This window comes from Pelobates fuscus, chromosome 9 (assembly GCF_036172605.1).
Source record: "Pelobates fuscus isolate aPelFus1 chromosome 9, aPelFus1.pri, whole genome shotgun sequence".
NCBI classification, from domain to species: Eukaryota; Metazoa; Chordata; class Amphibia; order Anura; family Pelobatidae; genus Pelobates; species Pelobates fuscus.
This window is the reverse complement of record NC_086325.1, coordinates 50,585,895-50,612,563: the sequence shown is the minus strand read 5'-3', so window position 1 is coordinate 50,612,563 and position 26,669 is coordinate 50,585,895. Positions and strand designations below refer to the sequence as shown.

Sequence of the window (26,669 nt, the reverse complement as noted above, 5' to 3'; positions counted from 1 at the left end):
TAAATTAGCAGGCATAAATGGTGATCATGATTATATATACACATCACTGTACAAATTCTTGTTTTGTATAACAAAACTTTATATAAAATAAAATTAAAAAAATGTGTTCCATCCAGTGAATGGCCCCAAACATGTTGCAAATATCTATAAATAATCGATATATAATAAAATAAGGCATATGCAATTAAGTTTTGTCTTGCTCTATTTTATAAATCAAATAAAAAAAAAACTTTTAAAATTGGAGAAAAAAAAAATTGTTGATAAGTGAACGGAGCACAGTCTAGTATTCTTCACAATTTGAAACCCAAGATTAGTTATTGGCAAGTAAGTATGAAAACAATACAATGTGAGATGTGTACGGTAGATTTATCGTGGACGAGTACGGCGCATAAACAGTAAAACACGCTTGATGCTGGTCAGACGATCCTTTAGTGAGGTCATAGCGAGAAACGGGAGCTGGGCCCGGCTCTCGAGAGGAAGAACTGCAAGAATCCACCAACACCATGCAGGCCCATTAGGGTTTATCTATAAAACATAAAGGGAAAAGTAGCATTGAATTATTTGCTTTGTAAGTCAAAGTTCCACTGCAGTTTATGTCTACAAAAGCAACTTTCTGAAAGATGTAAATAAAATGTAATTGCAAGGGTACTTTTCAGAAGTGACAATTCCCAATGCCTTTGTCCTAATAAATGCTAATGAAGCATGTTTTAAGAAGAGTAGTAGAGTAAAAGGAACACTATAGGGTCAGGAACACAAATGTATTCCTGACCCTATAGCGTTAAAAACACTACCTAGCACCCCTACCCACCCTTACTCCCCAAATATAGTAAAATCTTACCTTTATTCCAGTCTGCTGGTGCTGGCTCTAAATCTGAACTGCCTCCTTGGCTGACATCATCAGAAGTGATTATCTCAGCCAATCCAATGCTTTCCTATTGGATTGTCAATTCTGATTATCTCAGCCAAGGAGGTGGGCCAGAGGCAGAGCCAAACGCCGCCCTGTCCAATCAACATCTCTCTTCATAGAGATGCATTGAATCAATGCATGTCTATGAGGAAAGTTCAGTGTCTGCATACAGAGGGTGGAGACACTGAATGTCAGTGCTGTACATTGTGCAGCAGTGCCACAGAAGTACCTCTAGTAGTCATCTGAGCAGTTGCCACAGGAGGTTTCCCTAGGAAGCAATGCACACATTGTTTTTTCTCTGAAAAGACAGTGTATACTGAAAAAAAAAAAGAAACTTAAGGGACTATACTCACCAGGCAACCCCTACAACACTGACTGTCTCACCCCTGCACCCCACTTATTAGGTACCCTCACAATGCATTATCATTCTATGTATTTTTGCCTATAATCTGACAAACTTGATTCATTAGTGCAGTCTGCTACTTGTCCAATCCCTCCCATCTCATGTGTCAAACGTTATAGCCAAATGACTATCTCTAGGTTGAGTAGAATTCCCTATTTAGTTAAGTCACTTGGGAGCATACGACCATAGGGCGCACAGGCCACATTCCATCTGTGTGCCGACTTCCAATAAGTGCCCTGAATCCTAGGAGTTTACCAAAGGAGTTCACCAAGGAGGACACAAGGAGGAAAACAGCAGACGGTGCTTTAATCAACATTCTCATTATCATCCACACGCTGTTGTGCTTGCTGCATTTATGTTTGTGTTCTGTACCTAGCCATATGTGTAGTGTAAGTACTACTTCCTCACCATATATGCATTATTGCAACCTACTTAATGTTTGTTTTCATCTCCTCCCTTCCTGTACATGGCTCCAAATTTGACTGTGTTAATATTCCTTGTAACACTATTCACACTCTTGTTATGTTCCTACCACTACCCTCTTAAGCAACATTTACCACAAACTGAGAACCAAATTCTAATACATCATGGCCTGCTTTGTTGCTGTAATTTATCTGCTGAGTGTTGGCGGAGAGTGTTAAAATCAAGCCCTCCAATCCCCACCCCACGAAAGTATAAAACCCTACAATTGCAATTCTACCAAACTAAGATTATGTCCAAATTCCTATTACTCATGTTACTTGCCCTTCCAAATGATGTAGAGTGTAACCCTGGTCCCCCAACAGATTCCATTCCTAGCCTTCCAGCTAAAAAAGGCCTCTCCTTTGTGCACTGAAATATCCGCAGCTGACTACCAAAAATCGATGCACTCCAAGCATTGTGTTTACATTACACGCCCCAAATCATTGTGCTCTCTGAATCATGGCTAACTGCAAAAATACCTGACTCTGCCATTGCAATACATGGGTATTCATGCCATAGAAATGACAGATCAAAAAGAGGAGGCGGCATAGTAATTTATGTTGACAATTCCATAAAGTTCACCCCCTTACAAAACTTGAGCACTCCTGCCACCTTTGATTTCCCTTCTGGCACAATTGAGATCCCGTGCAGTAAATCAATCATTGTTGCAGGAATCTACCACCCACCTAGCTCCCCAGTGCATTCCCTTTCTGACATAGCCCATCTCCTTAGTGAAACTATAGCTCAAAACCCAAATAGTGAACTGTTGGTCTTTGGAGATTTTAATATTCATTGGCCGAATCCTAAAATTAATAGTTCTTGATCGCTGTTTAAGACTTTGCAGCTAAAGCAATTAATCTCCTCCCCAACTCGCATTAACATTAAAAGCCATAACCATACCCTGCTAGATTGGATTCTCTCCACTCCTCCAGAATCCAAGAGGCAAGTGTTCTCCCCAACAGTTTCAGTGATCACTGTTTAGTGTACTGCGTGCGCAAAATAAAGGCTACTAAATCCTCTCCCAAGCTTAAAATCACAAGGTCCTTCAAAAAATGTAATCTTGAATCCTTTCTTAATGACATCAAGATTAAACATTATCCCAGATCTACACTGTGCAGTTGAATTCTTTCAATCCGAACTCCTACAAGTTTTGAATTTGCATGCCCTGCTGCGTAAGGTGAGCATAAAAGGGGCACATATGAATTGGATAACAGCTGACCTTATTCAAAAGTACCAGTTTCGGGACTCATTGTGGTCAAAGTTCAAGCGTACTGGCTCTATGAACGAACACTGTGCATATAGACAATGGTGAAATATATGCACAAAACAAACAAAATTGGCCAAGGCCCAATATTTCTGTGAAAATCTGAACAATAAGCTATCAAACCCTAGAAGCTTTTGGAAAGTCATAAATAACTTACAAACTCCCTCAATCCACTCCCAATTTATTAGCTTGGCAATCAGGGTGCTGGAGCTACTTCTAAGGGAAGTTGCAGTATTTGGTTGTCCACTTTGACAACCAAAATCCTGCAACTTCCTTTAGAAGTAGCAAATGCCTTTAACAATTATTTTGTCGGATGCTCCACCACCCTGATTGCAAAGCTAATAAACGACACGCATCCTGAAACTACAAATGTGGATCAGGCCCCACTAATTTTGCAAAGACAGTACCTATTAGTGTTATTAAGAAAACAATCTGGACCTGATTAAATCCCAGCAATGCTGTTGAAGCTCAGTGCGCCGGCAATTGCTAAACCTGTCACAACCCTAATTAATGAATCCTTGGTGTCTGGATACATACCCAATCTTTGGAACACTGCAAGAGTAGTGCCTATCCATAAAAGCGGTGACACTACTTTGGTTTCTAACTATCGTCCAATATCATTGCTCCCAGTATTGTCAAAAATGTTAGAAAAATGCGTCCATACACAGCTATGTGAGTATTACCAATAATCTAACTAACTATCTGATCCCTGATCAATAAGATTTTTGCCCAAATCACTCCACTACAACTGCACTCTTAAACGTTTGCAATGACATCCAAACTGGCATGGAACAAGGAGACCTAACTGGAGCTATTTTCCTTGATTTTGCTAAGGTCTTTGACACAGTAGACCACGACATTCTACTACACAAACTAAAAAACTCAGGTATTGGTGATTGTCTGCTAACCTGGTTTCGATCGTATGTATCGGATCAATCACAATATGTGTCCATTTCTAACAGCGACTCCCTCTCTCAGTCACGTGTGATGTTCCCCAAAATTCCATTCTCGGCCCCCTACTTTTCACATTATTTATAAATGATCTGCCTAATGTCTGCAAATCCTCAAATGTACAAATGTACAAATGTACGCAGACGACACAGTAATCTATGCAAGCAAATCAGATTTACCGCAGCTTGAGGCTGTGCGTCAAGACTGCAAACCCACCTTAATAAACCTAATACATTGCATAACTTGTTCTGCCAATTTGTGCTACAATGTAATTACAGGACCCATCATTGGAATCCAGACGCACCCTTCATCTTTCCAGCCTTGTGTTTAAGAGCTTTTCTGGGAAGCTCCCACCCTACCTGAGCAGAATGCTCTCCCCGGCTGTTCCCACTTCCTATAGCCTCCGATCCAGTACTAGCACGATATTTAGCATACCACAATACAAAAAGAGAGCAGCTCAATCCTCCTTTTCCTACAGAGCGCCACAATTATGGAACGACCTTCCGCAAACTTTAAAATCTTCCCCAAGCCTAAAGTCCTTTAAGATATCCCTCCCTACATACCTCAAAACAGAATGCACGTGTCATGGTTGATTATATAATTCCTACCTGTTCTATGTTAGGTTTTGTATATATTATGTATTAATATTATTTTTTTATTTTATTGTACCCTATTGTATCAATGCAATGTTTTGTGGACCCAGGACATACTTGAAAACAAGAGAGATCTGGTAGAATATTTTATAAAATAAAATAAAGACTACATTAAGCTGTGGCTGTTCTGGTGACTATAGTGTCCCTTTACGTGTACAAAGCACTTACCACTGCACCACATTAATTTGTTGATGACAAATTTTCTCATAATGTACTGAACATAAGCAAGCAAATGCAGAGGTGAGCCCGGAGGGGCAACAATTGTAACATTTTAACAGGACATTTTAAGATTTAAGGCTGATCTTTCACGGAATGAATACTATGCCAGGCTACACACACACAAATGCACTCACAAAAACAGAGATACAAAGACTTATAAACAGTTATGCGCCACATGTACACTGTGGCACAATTGTTGAAAACCACTGAGCTATTGGGTTGTGCAAATAACTTGGGATTGGCAGATACACTTGGGTGTTAAATACTCTCCCATATGGAGACAGGTAAAATAGTAACTGAAATAGCATTTACCTGCAGATCAGAGTCCTTATCTGGCATAGGCCCAAAATGACTTAAAATCCGACTCCTCAGTTGTGGTTTTAGAGAATTAAACCAGTTGTAAGCTTGATCATATACCGCGTCATGCAAACTAATCAGCTCTTTATAATCCTCTCCTTGCACCTGAGATGTATAAAACGGATTAAAGTAATCAGATAAAACACTCAAGTTCTTACTACAATATAAACTTTACTTAGATCTTTTTACCAAATAAAAACATTTCAATGCATTCTTCGAACACTTTTTAAAAACATGTGCCAGGGCGCTTTACAAATCTGGTATATAAATGTAGGTATGGTTACGGACAAAAATTAAACATACTGATCCAAAAACTGATACCTGCTACAAAAGGGCTATGAAAAATGGCCAGTGAGCTAACATTCTAACTGGATAATGTGCATTCACACAAAGATAGCGAGAGGGGGTGCAACTGATGTAATTTATCAATATGATGAACAAATTGATCTAATAGCTCACAGAAAGCAACACGTTTAATTGACTCCAACAAGGAGATGGAAAGTGGCTTCTAGTGGTCATAGTGGGGAATAGATATATGAGAAGTGAGGAGACTGGTGCGGAGAGCTTAAAGGTGTATAGTTTACAAACCTATGTAGGCCATGTGACTCAGTTTGACTCTGTTGAGTGGAACGAGTTATATGACTTTATAAAACAAAGAATCTGCTCTCAGGTCAGACTTCATGATATCGATAGAAAAATTAAATGTAAAATTATTAAGCAGGTTTTTTTTGTCTGTCTGTCTATCATACAGTTTGGACTAATTTAATCGATTATGCTATTATGGAATTATTTGCGTTATATTTCCACTGATCTGGTGGATAGTTAAACTGCACATCTCTCTACCTTTTCATCCTCAATGTATTCAATATCGGCTGTATTGTACCCATCACGCTGGCTGTGCTGTATAACTTTAAATCTCCGTCTTCCAATACTGTCTACAACTGAACGGCCATCAGCAAAGAACTCCACATTCCTGATCTCCAGCATACAGCCATAATCTGCAAATCTGAAATAGGAATCATCGTGTTATACACATTTGCTTGTGTGGCATGAGAAGTTGGTATTATCTGGGGGGGATTATACAATACCAACAAATTCCATAGATCTATACACTAGATAAGGGGTTGGCAACCTTCGGCACTCCTGATGTTGTGGACTACACCTCCCATAATTTCTCAAAGCATCATGGGAGGTGTGGTTCACAACATCTGGAGTGCCGAAGATTGCCTACCTCTGCACTAGATGAAGGTTACAAGCATATTCACATACAATAAATCAGTACTTAACTAAAATATGTACACATACATACATAATAGTACAAGAGAGACTGAGAGCTGTCAGTACAGCAAGACGTTAAGAGAGGGTAATTGAGACAGAAGTGAAGGTACTTTTTACTATTTGTTTTTTTATTTTATTTTATTATTTAAGCAGGAGTAGGCATACGCAAGAAGAAAAAAAGAAATCAGGACAATTTAGAAGAATTTTACACAAAAGTTATAAAACATTACTGCTTCCCTTTCCCCTCTCATCATCCCTCTATCTTTTACACCCTGGATATACTAATGAAATACGGAGCCAGGAGATGGTAAACTATGCCATTTCACGATCGTAGCGAGCGCTACCACAAAGTGAGTAGTACAATCCTGCATATGATGGGTGAATGACACGACCTGCACACTCTGATTACACACACACTCCATGAATCTACCCTGCTCTGCTACACCCTATACCAGACGACACCACCACACATACTGTACCTAATGTATGTCTACTGTCACAAAGTTATAACGCTGCCAACTATGTAACCTACACTGATCGTTATGTAACATCCTTCAAGACTTGTACACTCTAACATTAGTGAACTGCTATATGATGTCTAAATAATATATCGTACATCTACCTGTGCTCAAAAATAAAGAATTAAAAATTATTTTTTATAAAACATGAGCCTTAAAACATAAATGCACAGACACTGAGCCTTTTTTTAAGAATAAGAAAACACAAAACCAAAAAGGAAAAAAAGAAAAAATAAAATAAAAAACATATGAAAGGAAAATAAAGAGGAATGTTGGAAGGAATGAAGCAAGGAAGAAGATGCTAAAAGGGTGAGTAAGGAAGCGGTAGAAGGCAGAGAGAGAAAAAAGGGAGTGATGGGCCTCTCTCGGAAACTTAAACAGAGCATTTTATGTAAGTTGCTTCCTATAATCAATCCAAGGATGTCATGCTTTGTGGACGTGGCAGATAGTGGCAGGTAGTGTGTTCATCATTTTGGTGCCATATATCTTTGCAATATGCTGCTTAGCTAAGTTAATGTTTTTCTGGTCCCGAGAGAAACTTTTGATCTGAATTTTGTTTTCTGCTCTGGTTAAGGTTCCAAGTGGATGAAACAGAATGTTTCCAGGAGCAGTTTACAAACACGTCGATTAAAAATATGTTAAAGATTTAAACGCCGCTTGGCGGATTTTAAGGGTCCCCTTTTTTTTTTGCCTTCAGAAGTAATCGCACATTTGATCAGCTAAAAATAAGTGCTTTATACTGCTAAAATATGTGTTGTCTTTCAGAGGCATCTCACCTAATCAGTAAGCTGTATGAAAGTGCATCTCGATATTAATACGTATAGTTTACACATCTCACTCACCCTTTCACTGTGTCTCCGATACACATCCCAAACTGCTTCGTACCCGTTTCCATGCATCTCCGAATCATCAATCGATAGCATGGCTCAAATATGTGCAAAGGACAAGGTACAGTGGGGTAGGCCATTGTGCAAACAAATATGGGGACATTATGATTTAAACTGTAATAGAAAAAAAAAATTATTGTTAGACATGCAAATAAATTGCACATAAAAAAGAAGGCTGTTTTTAAGTACCACTAAAATGTTTTGGAAATTAGTGTACATTTTGCTTCACACAGTTTACTATCTGGTGGAGTAGCCATAGCCACACACTGTGTCTTACTTACCCAGTTTGCAGCTGATCCACTACAATTATGCACTATTTACACTCTATGTGATCAGTTCAGATGTCCCACATGTAAGCAGTATACTGTGACTGCTCAGGAAGTAGTAAAATATGTTGTGTTTTTTTTAACTTCACAATATATTGAGAATTATGACTAAAATGAGAATTGTTGGGAATTCAAAGGGAATGTCACATTAAAGGCCAAAATAACCAAGCTGGAAACATTCCCCAAATCAGCCATGCTTCCAATTTGACTATTTTGGCCTTAACTTTGATTTCATGGCAATTCTCACAATCCTATTCCTCTAGACCAGAGGTCAGTAATCTATGGCATGTGAGCTATGCATGGGACTGTGCGTGGGACTTCAAGTATCTGCTAGTCCAAACCAAGCAGTAATTGCAGGTGGTGAGGGACAATCCTCAATTTATGCATTGCAGCACTTAGAGGAAGTGATCTCAGATCACTCCCTCCCAGCACTTGTGAACGGGAATCCACACTGGAGTACAGCAGCCCACAGGCCCTTGACCTGTAATTGGCCATCCGGTCCACACTGGACCCCAGGGAAGCCACCCACTCTGCTTGATATACACAAAGCTGCAGAATAAGCCTAACCCTCATACAAATAATACAATCAGCCTAGACACAAACACACACAGTCCCCACAAAACAACACTACTGAGAATGCACATACATGCGCACAACCCCACAAGCAGCCTCTCATGTGCAATATCACAAGCAGCCCAACACATACACACACACCACGAAACGCACAATGTGACATATCATCCGCACACACAACTCCACAATCAGCCCACATCCATAGGTATCATACACAATACCACAAACTACTCATGAAGATATACAATAGAACAGCCCCATACGCACAAATACAACGCTACAAAGCAACTGCAGCACCCATTAATAGTTAAGCATACATACCTCAATTAAAAAAAAAAAAAAAAATAGGACTTCAAGATCATATTTGTGCAGTGCTACTAAAAGGTTGCCTACCCCTGCTCTAGACCAACCGCGATTCATTTAGTGTTGATGAGTAAGGCTTACTTGGATAGTTCTGCTATCTCCTCTTCATAAACGCATTTTCTCTCATTCAGCTCCTCCGGGAAATAATTGCCAATTAATTCTTCCATCATCTCTGTTTTACAAAATGTCCTCTTAGCCAGGTACTGAAAACAATGCCACAAGCCAGAATTAGTTGGAATCGAATGGTAGAAGGGACTGAGACAGTATTAAGTAGTTGTGACATCAGTCATTTTGACATTTAATTTGCTTATATCTTTTAGAATTCAACTTAAATTTTTGTGCAAATCTACTATTAAACTGTCCTATCATACAGGATAGGCTCCATCTTGTGGATACTTTTTAGATCTACAACAGGATTCTAGGTAATGGTACTAGCTTACAAGGTACACAATATATCAAGAGATATTGCCATTGTGCGACTCCCACAGACAAAAAGGGTAACTAACAAACAAAATCAAAAGAACCAAAATCAAATACATGTTTTGTTTATTCAGAACATATATTTTTTACCAATGGGTTTTAAATACATTTCAGATTGTTTTGTAATAAATGTACCATATCTCTACAGTTACATTGTAACGTGAAATAGTACTTTGTTTTTGGTTCTATAAAACTAAATGATAGATTACAAACTGCATATCTCATGTAACACTGACGTTTGTTTCCTCATTCACTAACTGTTGTAGTAAATTAAACAAGTGACTACAGAAGAATTTCTTTGTCCTGTTTAAGTTTATTTACAGTAACAATCTGATTCTCTCTTAAATGCAACTCGTTTCCCACTGAGAATGATTAAGTTCCCTTAAAAGTTGATAAACCTTTGCGAGCCCTCGATGCAGTCTGGTGCTGCTCTATCGCATACATGGAACCAAACAATTCATATTTTTATTCCGATAAAGTCAAATGATTTACTATTAAACCAACCTCACACAAGTCTTCTTTGCACAGAGGACACTTAGGGTTGTGATCTAGACATCGCTCAAGACATTTTAAGCAGTACGTGTGCCCACAGGGTGTAGTAACTGGTTCATACATCAACCTGCAGCCAAAAGAGAGAGAGGAGAAGGGAACAATATCTTGCAACAAGAAAGGGAATGAGGATAACCTAAATCGCTAAACTAGGAATTGTATAGAAAATTTAAGGGAATTGGTAATTAAGACCAAAAAACCCAATCTGTATACTCTACAAATGATGTAGTACATGTATAAAGCTTGAATTAAACATAGGACAAGATACAATTTGTTTGACTTATTTGTATGCTACTGGGGTTGTCCAAAGTCTAAAGGGTAATCCAGACAGGAACCCTTGATCGGTGTACCTAGGAGGCATCAGCTAAACACTGATGATAGCTATGAAATATCAAAATGACTGACAGGGGATACTGCATGTCTCCTGTAGAGGGGAACCTCTCTACCATATTGATTCTGGGATGCCAATGTGGTGGAATCTGTCTGATAAGACCTGAGTAGGAACTAGCCATATTTTATATTTGTTCTTAGTATGTATGAATTTTATGCCTTCGTTCTGGTATGGCTTTGGTTTCCAGCAATAACTGCCCAATGTATATTTCTGGAATTAAAGTACCAAGTTACTGTATTGGCATCACGGGGAGGGAAAGGGCTACTAAGAAGCTACACCATCTTTACCTACATGTGGAAATTTACACAGGAATTTTACATAATCTGTGTAATAACATGCACATTGAGCACATTGAGCTACTTTTAACCTCAAATCACCTCATAGAGTTTCTCTGGTAGTGAACCGTAGGCTCATTGATGCACAAATGCAGTTTACTGATGTTAACGTGAACCTATCATGACAGGTTAATTATACATGAAATCCGCTCATAGGCAATGTATACATAAATTATCGAAAAGATAAATTATATATTTAATGTAAATGTTTCAGATATCACTATTAATTAACTTTAATCCACTGTCACCATGTCTCTGTTGGTGTTACACCTGGTTCTGCCCATGGTGTGGGTGTAGTGGCTCGGCTTGGGGACATTTCCCCTAGAAGGACAATTCTCCTCAATGTCACTTCATTGCCAATACAATGGTCACTTAACAGAGTGATATCAGTCACTTCATTCCTATACACCTCCAGCCAGAGATAGAAGTGCTGGTTAGCGAGTGAGTACAACGAACACACAGCGAGCGCTGTGGTTGCTTTGCTGAAGAGAAGGAGAACCACCTGTAAGAGGGTTCTCCTGCTTTTCCTCATCAGTCAGTTCTTCAACATTGAGGTCTATGCTGACTCAATGACAAAGATTTGATTGGCAGGTAGTGGGGAGGCACCTATATTTCTGTAGGTTTTTTCCATAATCCATTTCCTAGCATTCCTGCTAGCACACGGTATAGATGGAATTAAATTTACTTTTAAATTAACAACAGTTGTTTGTACTATGACAGGTACATTTTAAAAGTCTGCGTCGAGAGTTGCAGTCTAGCTGTAGTTAGCTGGAGTTATTGTTGCTTAAGCTTCCTCTAAGGAAAATGTAACTATGTGTTACTTAATCTCTATATATGTAATTTCTATGTTACTGGACAACTATTAGACTACCAGGATTATTTGGGGAAAAAAGGGGAATCTATGTGAATACTATTCTATCTAACAGAAACAAAATGATACCTCATGCAGAGGGAACAGTCCAGGTCAGAGGAGTCCACATATGGAGAAACAGATATAACACTGTCTGCTTTGTCAGTCACTGGCACATCTGCTGGGAAAAAGTAAGAAAATATATATTCAGTATAATTTATGGTAAAAAATAGAGCTAAAGAAAAGTTACCTCTGTTTAATAAGTAGTACTCATTATTTAGTATTCTAAGTATACTCATGGAATACAAAAAAGGTGCCATGTGGTGTAACTGTATTTTTTGTGTGTGTGCGCACTGCTCCCTTATCTGTATTTTGTATATATTTTGCACTTCAAAATGACACTTTGGTCACCAAAACAACTTTAGCTTAATGAAGCAGTCCTTGTGTATAGATCACGCCTCTGACGTTTCACTGTTCAATTAACTGCCATTAGGAGTTAAAGGGACACTATAGTCACCTGAACAACTTCAGCTTAATGAGGTTGTTCAGGTGAGAACTATAGCTCCCTGCCGCCTTTCTCATGTAAACACTGTATTTTCGGACAAAATACAGTGTTTACATTGAAAGCTAGGAACACCTCCAGTTGCAGTCACTCAGAGTGAACCAGAGGGACTTCGGATATGCCTCCATCCACTGAGATCTGCGGTCAGCAGAGCACAGGGCAGCACTGTGCACAGCATCCTGTGATTCAGTATCTCCTCCCTCTGCTTGCAGACACTGAACTTTCCTCATAGAGATTAATTGATTCAATTCATCTCTATGAGGAGATTCTGATTGGCCAGGGCTGTGTTTAAATCATGCTGGCTCTGCCCCTGGTCTGCCTCTTTGTCAGTCTCAGCCAATCCTATGGGGAAGCACTGTGATTGGATCAGGCTACCACATGTCTTCAGACTGCTTGTTTTTCTGAGTCTAACAGCATGCAGATGTACAGCTTCAGGCTTGAATACAGTAAGATTTTTAAGGTATTTATGGAGGCATGAGAGGCACATGGGGGGCTAGATGGTGGTGTTAACACTATAGGGTCAGGAATACATGTTTGTGTTCCTGACTCTATAGTGATCCTTTAGATTACTTTTGTTTCTGCAGCAATAGCCACACCTCTGCTGGCTGTGACTGACACAGCCTTAAGACAACAAAATGGTTTTATTTGCAATCAGATTAACAGAAACTTACTTTAAAAGTTGTGATGTCCTACTCTGTAAATTGAACTTTAATTACATACAATAGAGTCTTGCAGGAGTCTAGCAAGCTATTAACAGAATAGGAGATAAGTAATTCTAAATTAAACAGAATTTGCAATAAAGGAAGTATAAACATTAGATGACTCTTTACATGAAGTGTTTAGGAAGGCTGTGTAAGTCACACGCAGGGAGGTGTGCCTAGGACTGCAAAAACATAAATGGCAGAGAATTGAGAAGGGAGACTGCAAGGGCACGATCTATACACCAAAACTGCTTCATTAAGTTAAAGTAGTTTTGCGACTATAGTGTCCCTTTAAGACAAATCCACTACTGAGAAATGCTTGTTCATTTTTTATGTATACATGGAATCCAGATGAGATTCCTTTTGGGCTAAGCACCATACCCATCCACTATAGGTGTCACTTTGGAGGTGGACACAGCAAAGCATACATTGAGTAGAGTCTCTGGAAGCAGTTTAAGCAGTAAGTATTGCAGTTAGCATCTTGGTCTCCTGTGTTAAAGTTAGTGTAGGACCCACTGATAATGGGGTACTGTGAGTCCGTGGACACAACATAGCCATATGGTGTAACTGAATTCCCATATTTGTTTACCAAGATAGTGGATTTTAAGTAGCCTTGTAAGATTTGAACGGCGGGGTGGTGTGGTGTGGTGTGGTGTGTTTCCCTAATCTGTATTTTGTATACATTTTGGTCTTTATGGCAGAAACAGTACTGAGAATGCATGTTCCAGGTGTGCCCCTTTGTATACAAAAAGGTGGGCAGCCATGGAGAAAAGTGGCCACCCAAGGAAAGGTAGGAAAATATGGGATTGAGACGGATTAGGGGGATTAGAATGTAGTAGGCATTCTTGAACAGTTTATTGTCTTTAATGGACGCTCACCTCTTCTCTGGATCTTAGAAGGAACCACTGTAAGCCTAGATTTCTCTGTCTCATCTAAGCTCAGTTTTCTTTTCAGAGAAATGCATTTTGATGGGATGGTTGTCTCTGCCACAGAGACCTGCCAGATACTGTTATTCTCTGGACTCCGGAATGACTCCTTCCCTGTATTGCAATCACTGGACACTTTGTGTTCTGAAACCATCGGAAGAATCTCTTTTTCCAAGTTCACCTTTGCAATGAGAGAAAAAAAAAAACAACAGTTTTTGCTTTTTTGATTATGACGTTACTGTACATTAGGATTTAATAAGAAGGATATGGAAATCATCCAAATAAACGAGTCAAAGATCAATAACTGATAGCATATCTAAAATAAATGTCATAAAGCAGTTTAGAGAATTTTAATGCTTAAAACAGCGAGGTGGCCAAAGCTTTGGAGGAAACCTCCATGTGACCCTTGGCCTAGGTGGGCAGGCAGTGGTCATTGCTGGCGTAGGAGTGCATGCTTTACCATCTCCCATGTTTTCCCTCCATGGGCAGAGGGGGCCTGGCGAGGTGCCACTCTTGCCGTTTCCCATGTACCCGCCATGCTTATAGGCCTCAATGGCTGGGCAATGGGAACCGAAGCGTATAACCACGTGACTGGTATCATCTTGTAGGTCTCGGTGTCCCAGATCGATTGGAAGCCAAAAGAAGTTGGGTCTTAACCTCTGCTCAGCGGGAATTGGTACTTTGTGCGATAAGATGCAGGAGCAGCAGTAACGTGCGTCTGCACCGCTCTGCAGTCAGGTCCGCCCCTCCATTTTATTCGAAATTTTAAATTGAAACTGGCACTTTTATAAACTTAAAGCTAAAAACAAGCTGAAGTGTTTAAGTGACTGGACTTTACCTTTAAAACGTATAGATGTATATTATCCTGACTGGGCCTACAGCAGTCAGAAACCGAAGTACAGTATGGGGTGTGAGGGGGGTGCTTTTCTGGAGTAGAATATTAACAAAGACAGTCCTGACTTAATCAACTAGTGCTACAGAATTTAAGGGTTAATTTATTTCAATTTACAGAAAGTTTTATATCTAAATAATAATATATAATATCAGCAATGAGAAATAGCGCTAAACAGTAAAATAACTAAATAAAACGTACTTTGTTTAACCTCTGTAGATTGCTGCACGGCATGGCCAAACTCAACGGGTCAACATTTCCTTTTACTCTGAATGGATGTGGAATCACCTGCAAGAGGTCCGGCAAGCCTTCTTGACAGTTTTCTGGATTTAATAAAGTAAGCAGCAGCTGTGTGTACAATAAGGCAGAACATGCAGTCGTCAACACTTACATTCATTTTATTTCAACTATTACACAATTAACAAATGTTGTGAACAAAATCACTGTGGTTGTCTTTTGAACATTATATTTTAAATCTGATCTACACTGGGATCCTGCAAACATTCAATAACAAATTTGTCGAAAAGCTGCCCCCCAAAAAAATATGCTCGAGAATCCCTACTGCCAACTCTGTAGCATTGAGTTCATCCTTTTATTCAGCTCCAGAATCTGGTGATTTCAATGGTAAACTCAACACAACAGAATTCTGAGCAACTTAACAGTTTTACCCCTTAAGGACACAACTTCTGGAATAAAAGGGAATCATGAAAGAATATTTCCGTCATGTGTCCTTAAGGGGTTAAAGTTGTGTCAGTTCTCATTACTGCATTCATCATGATTGCACTTAACTATTATTGCGAAGATTAAAGGGTAATGATAACACATATTCACGATTCTTTATCTTCAGACTATTTTGTTTGGTTTGCGTAGGAAGAAGAATTCTTATGATTGTTTATGTTTAGGCATGTTTGAAACACATTTACAAGTCACAATTCTGGGTTAGATGGAAGAAACAATAAAGGAGACTAGTTTTCAAAAATGAAAACTGTTTTTATCTCAGAGTGAGTATATAGTAGAGAGTGTAGCCGTATTAGTCCAGTACAGATGGAATTAGTATATTTTAATACATTTTTTTTATTGTACTAAGTTTCTAGATTTGGAATGACAAGCTTTCAAGAGAACCTCCCCTTCGCAAGTTTCAAAAATGCTTCAGGCTTGAGAAAGGGAGGTTCTCATCAAAGGTTATCCTCCCCAAAATTCTGTTAATATTAATAATTTCACATTACCTTCTGGGCCTCTAATTTTGCTGTCTTGTTGTCTGTGTCTAGTGCAATGCAGAAAAGGAATTCTCTAAAAGCATAATCTGTTTTCCCCAAGCTGGTCAGTGCCTTGGCCTTCGTCAAATGACTCTAAAAAGAAAAAAAAACAAGCACACAAAAAAAAAGAAAAGAAATTAGCAAAAACACACTGGTTAGAATTAATTTACATTAGGTTACACATATACATAATGAGCAAAAACCTTTACTAGAAATGTTGACCTAAAAACAAGATACCCCAGATAGCTCACGTGGTTTTGGTCACAAAAATAAAAGCGATTTGCTTTCACTTTCCCCCCCAAGTCAAAAGTTGCCAGACCATCCCTCTGTAATTCTGGCCCTAATATAGTGTGGTACGTTAGAATATCTTTCTATAATATTTACATGATTACTATACAAGTATATATATGTATATAGTCACTGTCATAAATCTGAACATTTTTTAATTGTTTTCAATAAATCTGTCCCCATATGTGTTTTTTTATATGTATACAATACATTTCTGAATATGTTAAACATTTGTTATATAAAGTCGGGATTACTGATTTATGACGAGTAAACATTCCGCTGAGAAACTTACTTTGACCCAACACGGCTGCAGCCTGCATGCGGTTTCTGCGTCTTGCAACGCACATTCATAAGCCTTCAAGCTGAAGTGAATCATGGACCGGTTGCTGTACAGTAAATGGTCACAGGACACTGGAATACAAGCAAAATATGACTCAATTAAAACTAGTCTTTACTTGCAAGCACTTGACTTGGTTTTCCTTAAAGTTCATATGTAACTTGTGTTTTGCAACATTATTTGTACCTGAGGCAAACGTCAAGGAAAGGCAATTTATTGCACTTTACTTGCTGTGCTGTTGACATTGGCCAAAGCATGCAACTTAGTTAACCTTTGCAGGGCCATACACATAACGCAAAACAGGGAGCGTGCATTCAAGTTCGTACATAATGTATTCGAACATGCCAGAGAGTGTATCAGTGTGCCAGAGGCCTCATAGCTTTGTCACCCACACAGTGGAAGTTCAGCTATGATAAATTGTTTTTTTTCCCCCCAAGTATCTCTGCTGAATTGGCTTCAGTGTTTCTCCTGGCTTACCCTTGCTACACGAGGCATTTTTTTGGTCAGAAGCACTGTATATCCAAACAGAGCCATAGCAGGTAACCAAGACAAACCTGATGTCCAGTGACAGGCATTGCAAAAATGTATGCTAAGGTGGTTTCAGCTGTTTTAAATTGTACATATAGTTTTGACAGAAACTGGTTCAGACCAGTGAGGACGTTAAAATGTCCCCACAGAGTAATAATAAGCCTTGATATGTGTGGAAAATAGGTACTTACTTATATGTATGAATTACAAAATAGTACACACAAAGACTATACTTTTATTTTTATATATAATAAAAAATTATGACAACTTCCCTTGAATGATGCTAGCTGCCGCTAGCATATTGAATTCTATAGCTGTTGACAAAGTGAAATTTCTTCATAAACGAAAAAAGAAAAAGAAAAAACAAATAACAGAGCCATTTACCATAGAAAAAAAAAGAAAAAATACTCATTTATATTTTATGCCTTGTTGTCAAACAAAAAGGTATTTTTTTCTTGATAGGTCTACTTTAAACTGAGCATGTGACCCTTAGTAGTTAAGCTAAAAGGAAATTAGATTCTCAGTTGGGAGAAGAAAGATATGAAGTTACATAATGTATTGCCTTTTTAGAATTCACTGCTTCATTTTAATAATATGTTAACTAGGACAAGGGCCCTCATGTGGCCCAAAAATCTAATTTACTGCACCTAAATCCACAGTAATGTTAGACTATTAATGGCATTATGAGAACATATGTTCATTAAATGCTAATTATAATGTGCCCATAACAGGGTAAAGTCATCAGGGAGCCAATATGTAGTACCAGCTTCATAATTAAGCAGGTTTGATAGTGTGACATTAAACTAAAATGTATTAAGCAGGACGTGCTTTGTTTAATACAATATGCATTACATTACACTTGCTCTAAGTACTCTATTCCAACACTTGCCAAGATGCAATGTATTCAAATTTTAGAACTGAAACAATAAAAAAGATCAGACAAAGAATAGCTTCATGTATACTATTTTATAAATGTTATTACACGAATGAGTAAGCTTCAATTATGGTCTGGAATTTAATTGGTTATATAAACAATTAAATGCAGACAGTTTCCAAAGGTGTTATTTGGGGTCAGGAGACAGACTCTATTAGTTCTATGTTGTGCTACTAGAATTGGAAGTGATAAACAGAAAACGAACCTTTGAAACGTGTTGGCTTTACTACTGGCAACATATACAAAAAAGGAAAATGATTGTCCCTTTAGATGATTTACATATAGTGGTGACAAATTGATATGGACCTTATAAATTAACCCATTACATCTGTTGAAATTGCGATACAACGACTCCTGTATTTGGGGAAAACATTCTGACTGAAATCCCAACGTTCTATACTGACACTAAATGTGGTGTCATTGTGAGTCACACAGTATTAGAGACTAGACTACAATAAAATAGGACTGTCTGCGCTCCTTTATTGCCTGTTAAAGCGACTGTCACTTTGCATATCGTGTCTTTAAACGTTTTAAATTCAACTTTATTTTGTTGAGTTATACATAAGGTAGAGTTGAGACCACTTGGGACAAATGGAATGAAATAGAAGAGTGGGACAAAAATTTAATCTGATGATTAAAAACAGGAACACAATTTGGGAGTGATGGGAAGGGAAAAACAATATGCAGAGAGAGATGACAGATACAAAGTAGGTCATGATGTTAAGGAAGAAAACAATCATGATCTATTAGGAAAGGGTGAAACGGGGTCATGACACATGTAGAAAAGATTCAGGAACAATGTGAGTAGAGGACAGAAAGGCAATATGATGTGTCAGAGAATGGAAATGAGGCACACAAACGTTGGGTGAGAGGAAGGGGTCAATGAGGACACAAATAAAGGAAGTCCAAAACTTGATCTGCATGGCCTGTACACAGAGGGACATAATGGCAAGGAAGTGAGGGACATCACTATGAAATGTAGAGGAGGCAAAATACAGGGACCTGATAAATATTGATGGATAGGAGTATGATCTGATCGGGTGGGGTGGGGGGGAGGACAAGGCCATGATGATACAATTACAATTGTTTTATAGCGCCAAGATATTCCGCAGTGCTGTACAATTTGAAACAAGACAAACATTTCATTCTAAAAAAAAAAAGTATGACGTACTGGAACAATAGGTGTCACGATACCTTACCTGTCATCCTCGGACCCACGCAGTACAGCATCCTCCTTCAATGAGCGGCACGGCACCTCTGACGCCGGCCGCTCACTCAGAGCGGAATTTCTAAGTTCGGCGCATGCGCGCCACTGCCGTCGGCTGGAAGCCGACAAGATCATGACGCAACCACGCACCCGGACCTTTTGGGGGCGTGGTTTTAAAGCAAAACACACCACACTATAAAAGGGCTGTCTTGACAGCAGTAAGACGCCCTAGTGTGGTTCTTGCTGGTTCCCATAGTGCTCTTTATGTAATATTGGTTCTCTCTCCTGGTATTTGACTTTTGGCTACTCTAATTGACTATTCTACTCTCTGGTTCCCTGTACTTTGGCTTGTTAATCTTTATTCCGTCTTCTGTTATCCCTTGACCTCTGGCTATCCCATTTGACTACTCTAACGTGAGCCCGGCCATTCTAAGGTCCGGTATACGTTCTATAGTTAGGTTGCACTCTGCGTGAAGGGGTCACTGTCGTGACAATAGGCTTATAGAACCTTGTCAAAACGAGCTTACAATTACATACTGTATGAGGTATACTAAATGTTGGGTTTCATAACTGCAGACACAAGACCTGTATGTAACATCTCCTGTCTTCTATATAGGACATTTGACTGTGGCTGTTTATGGCCATTTAGTTTGCCAAAAAAGTATATTTCTTATTTTTCCTAGGCATGAGTTTGACGACTTGTGTCGCATTGATCTATTCTGTATAATAGTTCTACAGATTTGATACAATCATATACATTCTGGGTAGCCAAAGCTAGGTAATGGGGCATCTATAAAATTATCTGTATCTGAATCAAAACCAAAGTATCCAGAAAAAATAACGACATTCTAAGTTACAACAAAATAAAAAATGTGCTATACAATCCGTAGTGTATTCACGCACAATCTATTTGCAAGTTTACACTAGTCTCTCCTTCTTTAAATGATTCACTGAATTCAATATAAAAACAGCTGTTGTAATCTATCACAAACGCACATTTAAAAAAAGGACATTACACAATTAGCTTTAAAGTAACCGTTCATCCAAAAATACCTAAAAGTGTTCTGCATATAATATTAATTAGATCTCTTTACTAGAACATAAATGAACACACAAACACACACATATATAAAATGTAGTTTAATTATTTCTCCCACTTTGAATATATTATTGGTCATGCAAAAGTTAATCGCTTGAGGCTCACATATGCAAATACATGATTTGTTGACTCATTTCTGTGTTGCAGATAGGAAACAACAGATTAAATTTGAGGAAGGAGAAATTGTTAAACTCTCTGCAGGGTAACAAACAGTGCTGTGACTTTAACATTCTGATACACTTATTTGTATTTAAAATCATACCTCCTGAGTTCCCATCTTGGAGAGACAGACAATATTATGGGCTGAAATGTCTATATCTCAATCAGGATGTCTCTCTTTTTAGGAATTCCAAATTATTTGTGTGCGAGTGTTTATTAGAGCTCCACAGCAATAAAACTAACAGTGGTTATTTACTAAAATGTGAAATGCAGCGACATTAAAAATCTTAGGCCAAAGTAAATCAACTGAAAACTTTCCCCAATTGGATATTTCGACATAAGATTTGAAAATCACTTTGAATTCTGACATGTCACATAAACTACAGCAGACGTGTCTAGAAAAAAGACACTTTGTTCTGGTTCTAAATGATATTTCCAATTACATAAATAGTTACTAGGTCATAAAATGAACACTATGTCCTGGAATAAGCACATCAAAAGTACTTTAAAATTACAAATATTGAGAATACTAGCAGTGGAAACACAAGCGACATACTTGCGGCCTTCCTAGCGGCGGAGGCAGAGTGAAACGGCTGATCAGTCTCCGACCTACCTAGAAGCAGTAACAGGGCGGTTGAGCCCCAACATTCCTCCCCCCCTGCCGGTGAGGGTTATCCCGGCACACATCAGCTCTAGGACCTGCTGCAGCACTAGCGTGAAACACGGACACAGAGTGCACAGTCTCACCTAAGATGGCGGCTGCCTCGTGCCCATCAGACCCACTGTCCCACAGCATGTCGGAGCTTGACTGAATCTTTGAGACTTTCTGGGCCAAGCTGGCCAGCAGGTCACACAGTACCACACAAGAGCGGAGACCCGCTGACATACCCCAGCGACCACGAGATGAAGGCACAGCACTGGAGGTCGGGCCGACAAAGCATGCAGGGGGCCTGACATTGAAACAAAAAGGGAGGCCTGAGGCCTGTGCAGATGGTGTTACCTCTCCTCGGCGGCTCCGCAAACCTTGGAAGCGGCACTCCATCCGACCACACTGGGTCAAACAAAGCAATAACACTCTTGGCGCGAAGCATGACCCCAGGACTCTCCAGGGGCAGCAAGTACCTAGCCCACCAGAGCAGAAGGCAAGCAAGGCCTCACATCACGGACGCCCCATGCAGATACAGAGACACAGGCCTCCCAGGAGACAGACAGCCACCAAGAACCCCAGCCGCCCTTCAAGGAAGAAAGACCTACACCCACGCCAGAAACCTCAAACCTGGGGACCAGCAGCGCTAAACTCCGGCGAGGCCAAAAGCAGGAGAATCCCACAAGTACCCGCCGCATCGGGGATGACCCTGATTCGGCCATGCAACCCAGCTATCCCACCTGAGAGCGACACCATAACGAGGCACAAAGCATGGAGAAACCTGCAGCAGGAGGAGCGGAGCCCGGGAACCACGGAGGCCCCGGCTACGGGAGTTGGATGAACATATCCCAACACAGAACAACTACCCCCCACAGCATGGACTCTAATAACATAAAGTAATCCCATGGCGGCAGGGTAAGGGCAGCTGTGGCCTTAATACAGCTACTGCTTTCAGGCGCTTCAAAGCCTATTGCGCCTGAAGGGTGTCCGGGACTGTACCTATGGCATAGTGCCTGTTTACCAAACGTAATTCCCGCTAAGCATTCCTCTCCTCCTTTTAAATTTTCAGGCCTGCTGTCCACTTGCCTTGTCTATGATGCCTCTATGAGTTCACATACCGAATTGAAAACTACATGGCTGGCTGGATAGCGGACATAGAGAATTACCTCTGATAGGCTGTATTAACCCTTGTTTTCCCTCTTCCTTTATGCTTCTTCAACCAGTGCAGCCAGTAATGTGCAACATGTCAGTAGCTATTATAGGTATATAGATACCATAAAAGGCTGAAAAGCATCAGTTCCTGATCTCTAATAATCCTGCCATATAAGCCTGTTTAGCCATTTATTTTCTTATTTTATTTTCTTATAATCTTCAACATGTCTCAGTAGGCGATGATTTCTAAGAGGCTTCTCTCTATACTCCAAATATTTTTGATAAGCTTGTTATAACTTTACTTAAAAATGTGTGCAGTAATCGTATATGCCATATACCTGTTAAACTATGTATACTATGATCCTTGTTACTGTTGTTGTGGCATAGCAAGAGCATATGTTTATTATTTGCACCACAAAAATAAAGAATTATAAAAAATAAATTCCAAATATTTATATATAGCACCGACATATTATGTGCTGCTGTAATATGGGATAAACACAGGGTATTATTCAATAAACTCCAAATTCTAGAGAACTGATTTCCAAATAGCAAGGTTCAGGCTAACATGGCCTAGTTGGATAATATTATGTTTTTTTCCCTAAATGTTACCCTTTAGCTTACAGTTAGCTAAAAATCAGAGTTCGCTGAATAAACCTAATTTAATGTCACACAAGCAAACACTACAACTCAACAGGCCAAAATGTTAGACATGTGGGATGCATTTGTTATAACAGTGAGCTTTATCTACCCCTCCCCACCCAAAAACAAGCCTATTAATTCAATCTGGGTGTGCATAGAGTTTTAGAGCAAAAAGGTTTATATAATATATTTAAAAGTCACATTCCTTCCTGGATGGGACACCAAATGAACGACCCATATATGTTTTACTTCTCACTGGTTACACAACCATCCTACCAGGAGGGGGAGGAAGGATGACTAGCAGACTTTGTAGCATTCATTAGTTATACAACTGTGCTCTGGTGACCTACTTTCTCAACATAGCTACACTTTCAAAGAGAGCTGGCAGGTCAGGAGCGCAGTATTAATAGTCTGGGAACAAATCTGACAGAAATATAACATAAACCAGTCAACAGGAAGACTGCTGACATTAAAAGCTAAAACTGAGCTAGAAAAGAAGGGAGTGTTTATTCAATACCCAGATTGAATATGGATAATGATTATTATGTTCAAGAAAGAAAATATATTATATTACTTTTATTATGTAGTTACAATGAATCAGAACACATATAATGTATCAGAAGAACCATTTATTTCAGTGGCACCTGATAAGAAAAATAAAAAATATTCATAAATCTAAACAAAAATGCAATTTCTGTGTTGATAGCACTAAAAGGTATCACTACCTGAAAACAAAAATGGAATCTCTGGATGTTTTTACATAAGCCAAACTCATGAAGATTAGCAACTGCAATACAGGACTATGAGCATGTTAGTGAATTTTAAGATGCCTGTTTTTATAATCAGATATGAAATATAATATAAATACATTGTAGCCCTGTCCCATCATATGTTTTACAGAGACTGTGAACTATGATTAATACTGTATGTGTTTATCTATGACCAATGCCTTACATCTAGCTATATATGTGAGGACTACAATTCACCTCTGGATCATGTCTAAAATCAGTTTAGCTATTTCACTCTTTTTTTTTTGTTATATGAATCTCCATCTATATTAAAACAAATGTTGTGGTTTTTAAGATATAAATTATAAAGAGAAATATTTCTACAAATGTATAAAAGTGTGTAACTGTATATATTACCAAACGGGGGTGGTTAAACGATAGAACCCAAAATAGTGACATATTGCAGGTTTTCCCAGATCAACATAAATGTTCAAAACTATACAAGGAGGGGTGATAGATGCTGTTTAACCCTACAGATACTACATAATGTTTTATTTATTCTCTGGTCCAAAATAACCAACTCTATTCCAGACAACCTTTGCCACTGCATCTATCCTGGGTGATAGGGATTGTAGTCACCAAATGGCTCAGTGATACAAAAAGGTAAAAGTAAAGGTCATGGCCAGCCAACCTTTTCTAGTGTAGCCGCTATGGATACTAGGGATTGCAGTCATTAAAAGCTAGGGAAGCAGAAGTTGCTTATCACAGTCTATAGTTATTACCTATGTCGATAGCTTGATTGTATTTTCCCAGAGCTTCTTGCACTTTGCCCTCCTTGAACAGGGCATTGCCCTCCTGTCTGAGTTTCCTTGCCTGGACCTCCTTGGGGAACCACTTGCACAAGATGTTGCTGAGGACCACATTGACCTTAAATTGATGTCCTCCATCCCCCTGGCCCAGGGTCACCCTGCACAGCTCACACTGATCCCTTCCTTTGTAGTCATCCAGGCACTTCTTACAGTAGGTATGGCCACACACCAGGGTCACTGGCTCCCAGAGGAAGTCCCGGCATTCCTTGCAGGTCAGGATACCCCACTTGGATTCTCCTTGGGGATGGGGAAGCCCCTCTCTGGTCCTGATGCCATCTGCTAAGCAGGAAATCAGCGTCTCCAGCTGATCCGCTCCCACCTTCCTGTGCACAGCAGCCCTCTGGTACAAGTCACAGGCACCCTGCAGGTTGCCAGAGTATGCCAGGCATTCAGCCCTCCTCAGCAGCAATGCCCAGTCCACCCCCCCAGCTCTCTGCTCCTGCAGCTGCCTGCCATAGATATCACTGGCTAGCTGGAAGTTCTGGGCTTGGAATGCTTGTAAAGCAAACTCCAGCATCAGGCTAGTGTCTGCCTCCTGTTGGCTCATTCTGTGTGTGTCTCTCTCTGTGACTGCTGTTATTAGATGGGTTACAATGGTGGGGGGGGCGCCAGTCTCAGCCGCCCCTACAGTCAGAGTGCAGAACCATTCCTGCAATACGGATAACAACACAAGCTTCTAGCCCAGTGTTATATAAAACGGCGTCACGAGACCCGCAGCGGCGCCTCCTATTGGCCGCAGAGCCTTCAAATTGTTACAAAACCTCACTTGGTTTTGTAACAAGGTTGCGAGTCTGTGTCATTGTCTATAATGAGAATGGGAGAGATCCCAGGAGAACACAGAACAGGGCCAGGACAAATTACTCATACCGACACAGAGCTGCTGGTTAATGCACACAGTCTTTGTTTGATTTATAACATGTAACAGCTACAGCTTATTACATGGAGGTGGGAGTAGCTTTTATATAATTTTAGATGTTAATGTAGCAAACAGAATAAAAGTCAGTGGATGGGGCTACATGAGGTGTGGAAGTCAGGGAGTGGGCAAGTAAGATAGTGAAGGATAAGGTGCAAAGGACTGAGGAAAGGGGTATACAAAGTGACGTGGGGAGGGAGAGGAAGGTACATATAGGGCAGAGAGATGAGCAGGAAAGGAAAAGGTTAATACCTCCCAACATTTCAACTCGACAAAGAGGGACACTAATTTTAGGGGTGTGAGTGGGGGTCTAGACAGAGGCAGGGGTGTTCTGAGAAATGTTAGGTGACTTACTAACAATGTATGCAATTAAAATGTAATTTAGAACAAGAACAATGCATCTTATTCACACAGACTGATTTCAAAACACGGTTTATTGTAGTTTAAAGACACATTACTGAGAATATTATTGCTGTGGAGCTCTGTTACACACTCAGACACACCTACAAAATGGAGCTCCTTGAAGAGAGAGACATTCAAATAGAAAAAAATGACAGAGGGATTTAGGCCCAAAATAGGGACTGTCCCTCAGAAAGTGGGACACTTGGGAGGTATGGGTTAAAGAAATGACAAGCATTTTGTTAATTTCCCAAAAGTCCTCTTTTAATCATTACATGTCATTTTCTCTCAGTAAACAGTGCTACCACCATCTTAACTTCATAGGCCTACTGCCTTAGCAGGCTTTTTGGGCGCGGATCTCCTTTACTCTCTTCACATCCAGAAAATCACCAAATATTGCTGCTTCCATCTTAGAGGAACACTCCAAGCACAATAATCATTGCACCCACTGTAGTGGTTGTGGTGCAAGGAGTGCCCTGACGTAAGCCACTGTAATTAGTCAAACTGTATTAGAACAGTTTATTAGAACTTAGCTGATTTCCCTGGGCGCATGTGCTGAGTCCAGTCTTATACCCTGTGTTTCCGTAGCGTTAAATAAAGCTGACTCTCTCAGACAATGAGCGTCTGTCTGGAGATGCTGAATGCTGCTCCCGATAGAGATGCAC

General features: G+C 39.6%; 1 protein-coding gene across 2 annotated transcripts; it reads right to left on the bottom strand.

Moving 5' to 3' along the window:
* On the bottom strand, positions 1–25,350 carry LONRF3 (LON peptidase N-terminal domain and ring finger 3). Of its 2 annotated transcripts, none has more exons than XM_063431952.1 (12): positions 24,606–25,350; positions 16,684–16,802; positions 16,074–16,196; positions 15,049–15,195; positions 13,908–14,136; positions 11,857–11,947; positions 10,146–10,260; positions 9,243–9,364; positions 7,855–8,013; positions 6,060–6,222; positions 5,172–5,321; positions 1–525 (listed from the first exon to the last, which is right to left on the bottom strand). In XM_063431952.1, exons 1-12 carry the CDS (start codon positions 25,237–25,239, stop codon positions 367–369), a joined length of 2,211 nt encoding a protein of 736 aa, XP_063288022.1. In that variant the 5' UTR covers positions 25,240–25,350; the 3' UTR covers positions 1–366. The 2 variants fall into 2 exon arrangements, with proteins under 2 accessions (XP_063288022.1, XP_063288023.1); XM_063431953.1 differs by having other exon boundaries at positions 11,857–11,944.
* Positions 25,351–26,669: the final 1,319 nt, after the last annotated feature.

Bases quoted from the DNA above. Each gene is read 5' to 3' on its own strand.
- LONRF3 (XM_063431952.1), bottom strand. From the start codon at position 25,239: ATGAGCCAACAGGAGGCAGACACTAGCCTGATGCTGGAGTTTGCTTTA. The intron at 10,261-11,856 runs GTATCATTTTGT...TTTTGGCTGCAG, and splicing joins GACTGTTCCCTCTGCATGAG to GTTGATGTATGAACCAGTTA. The intron at 5,322-6,059 runs GTAGAGAGATGT...TATACATCTCAG, and splicing joins AATACATTGAGGATGAAAAG to GTGCAAGGAGAGGATTATAA.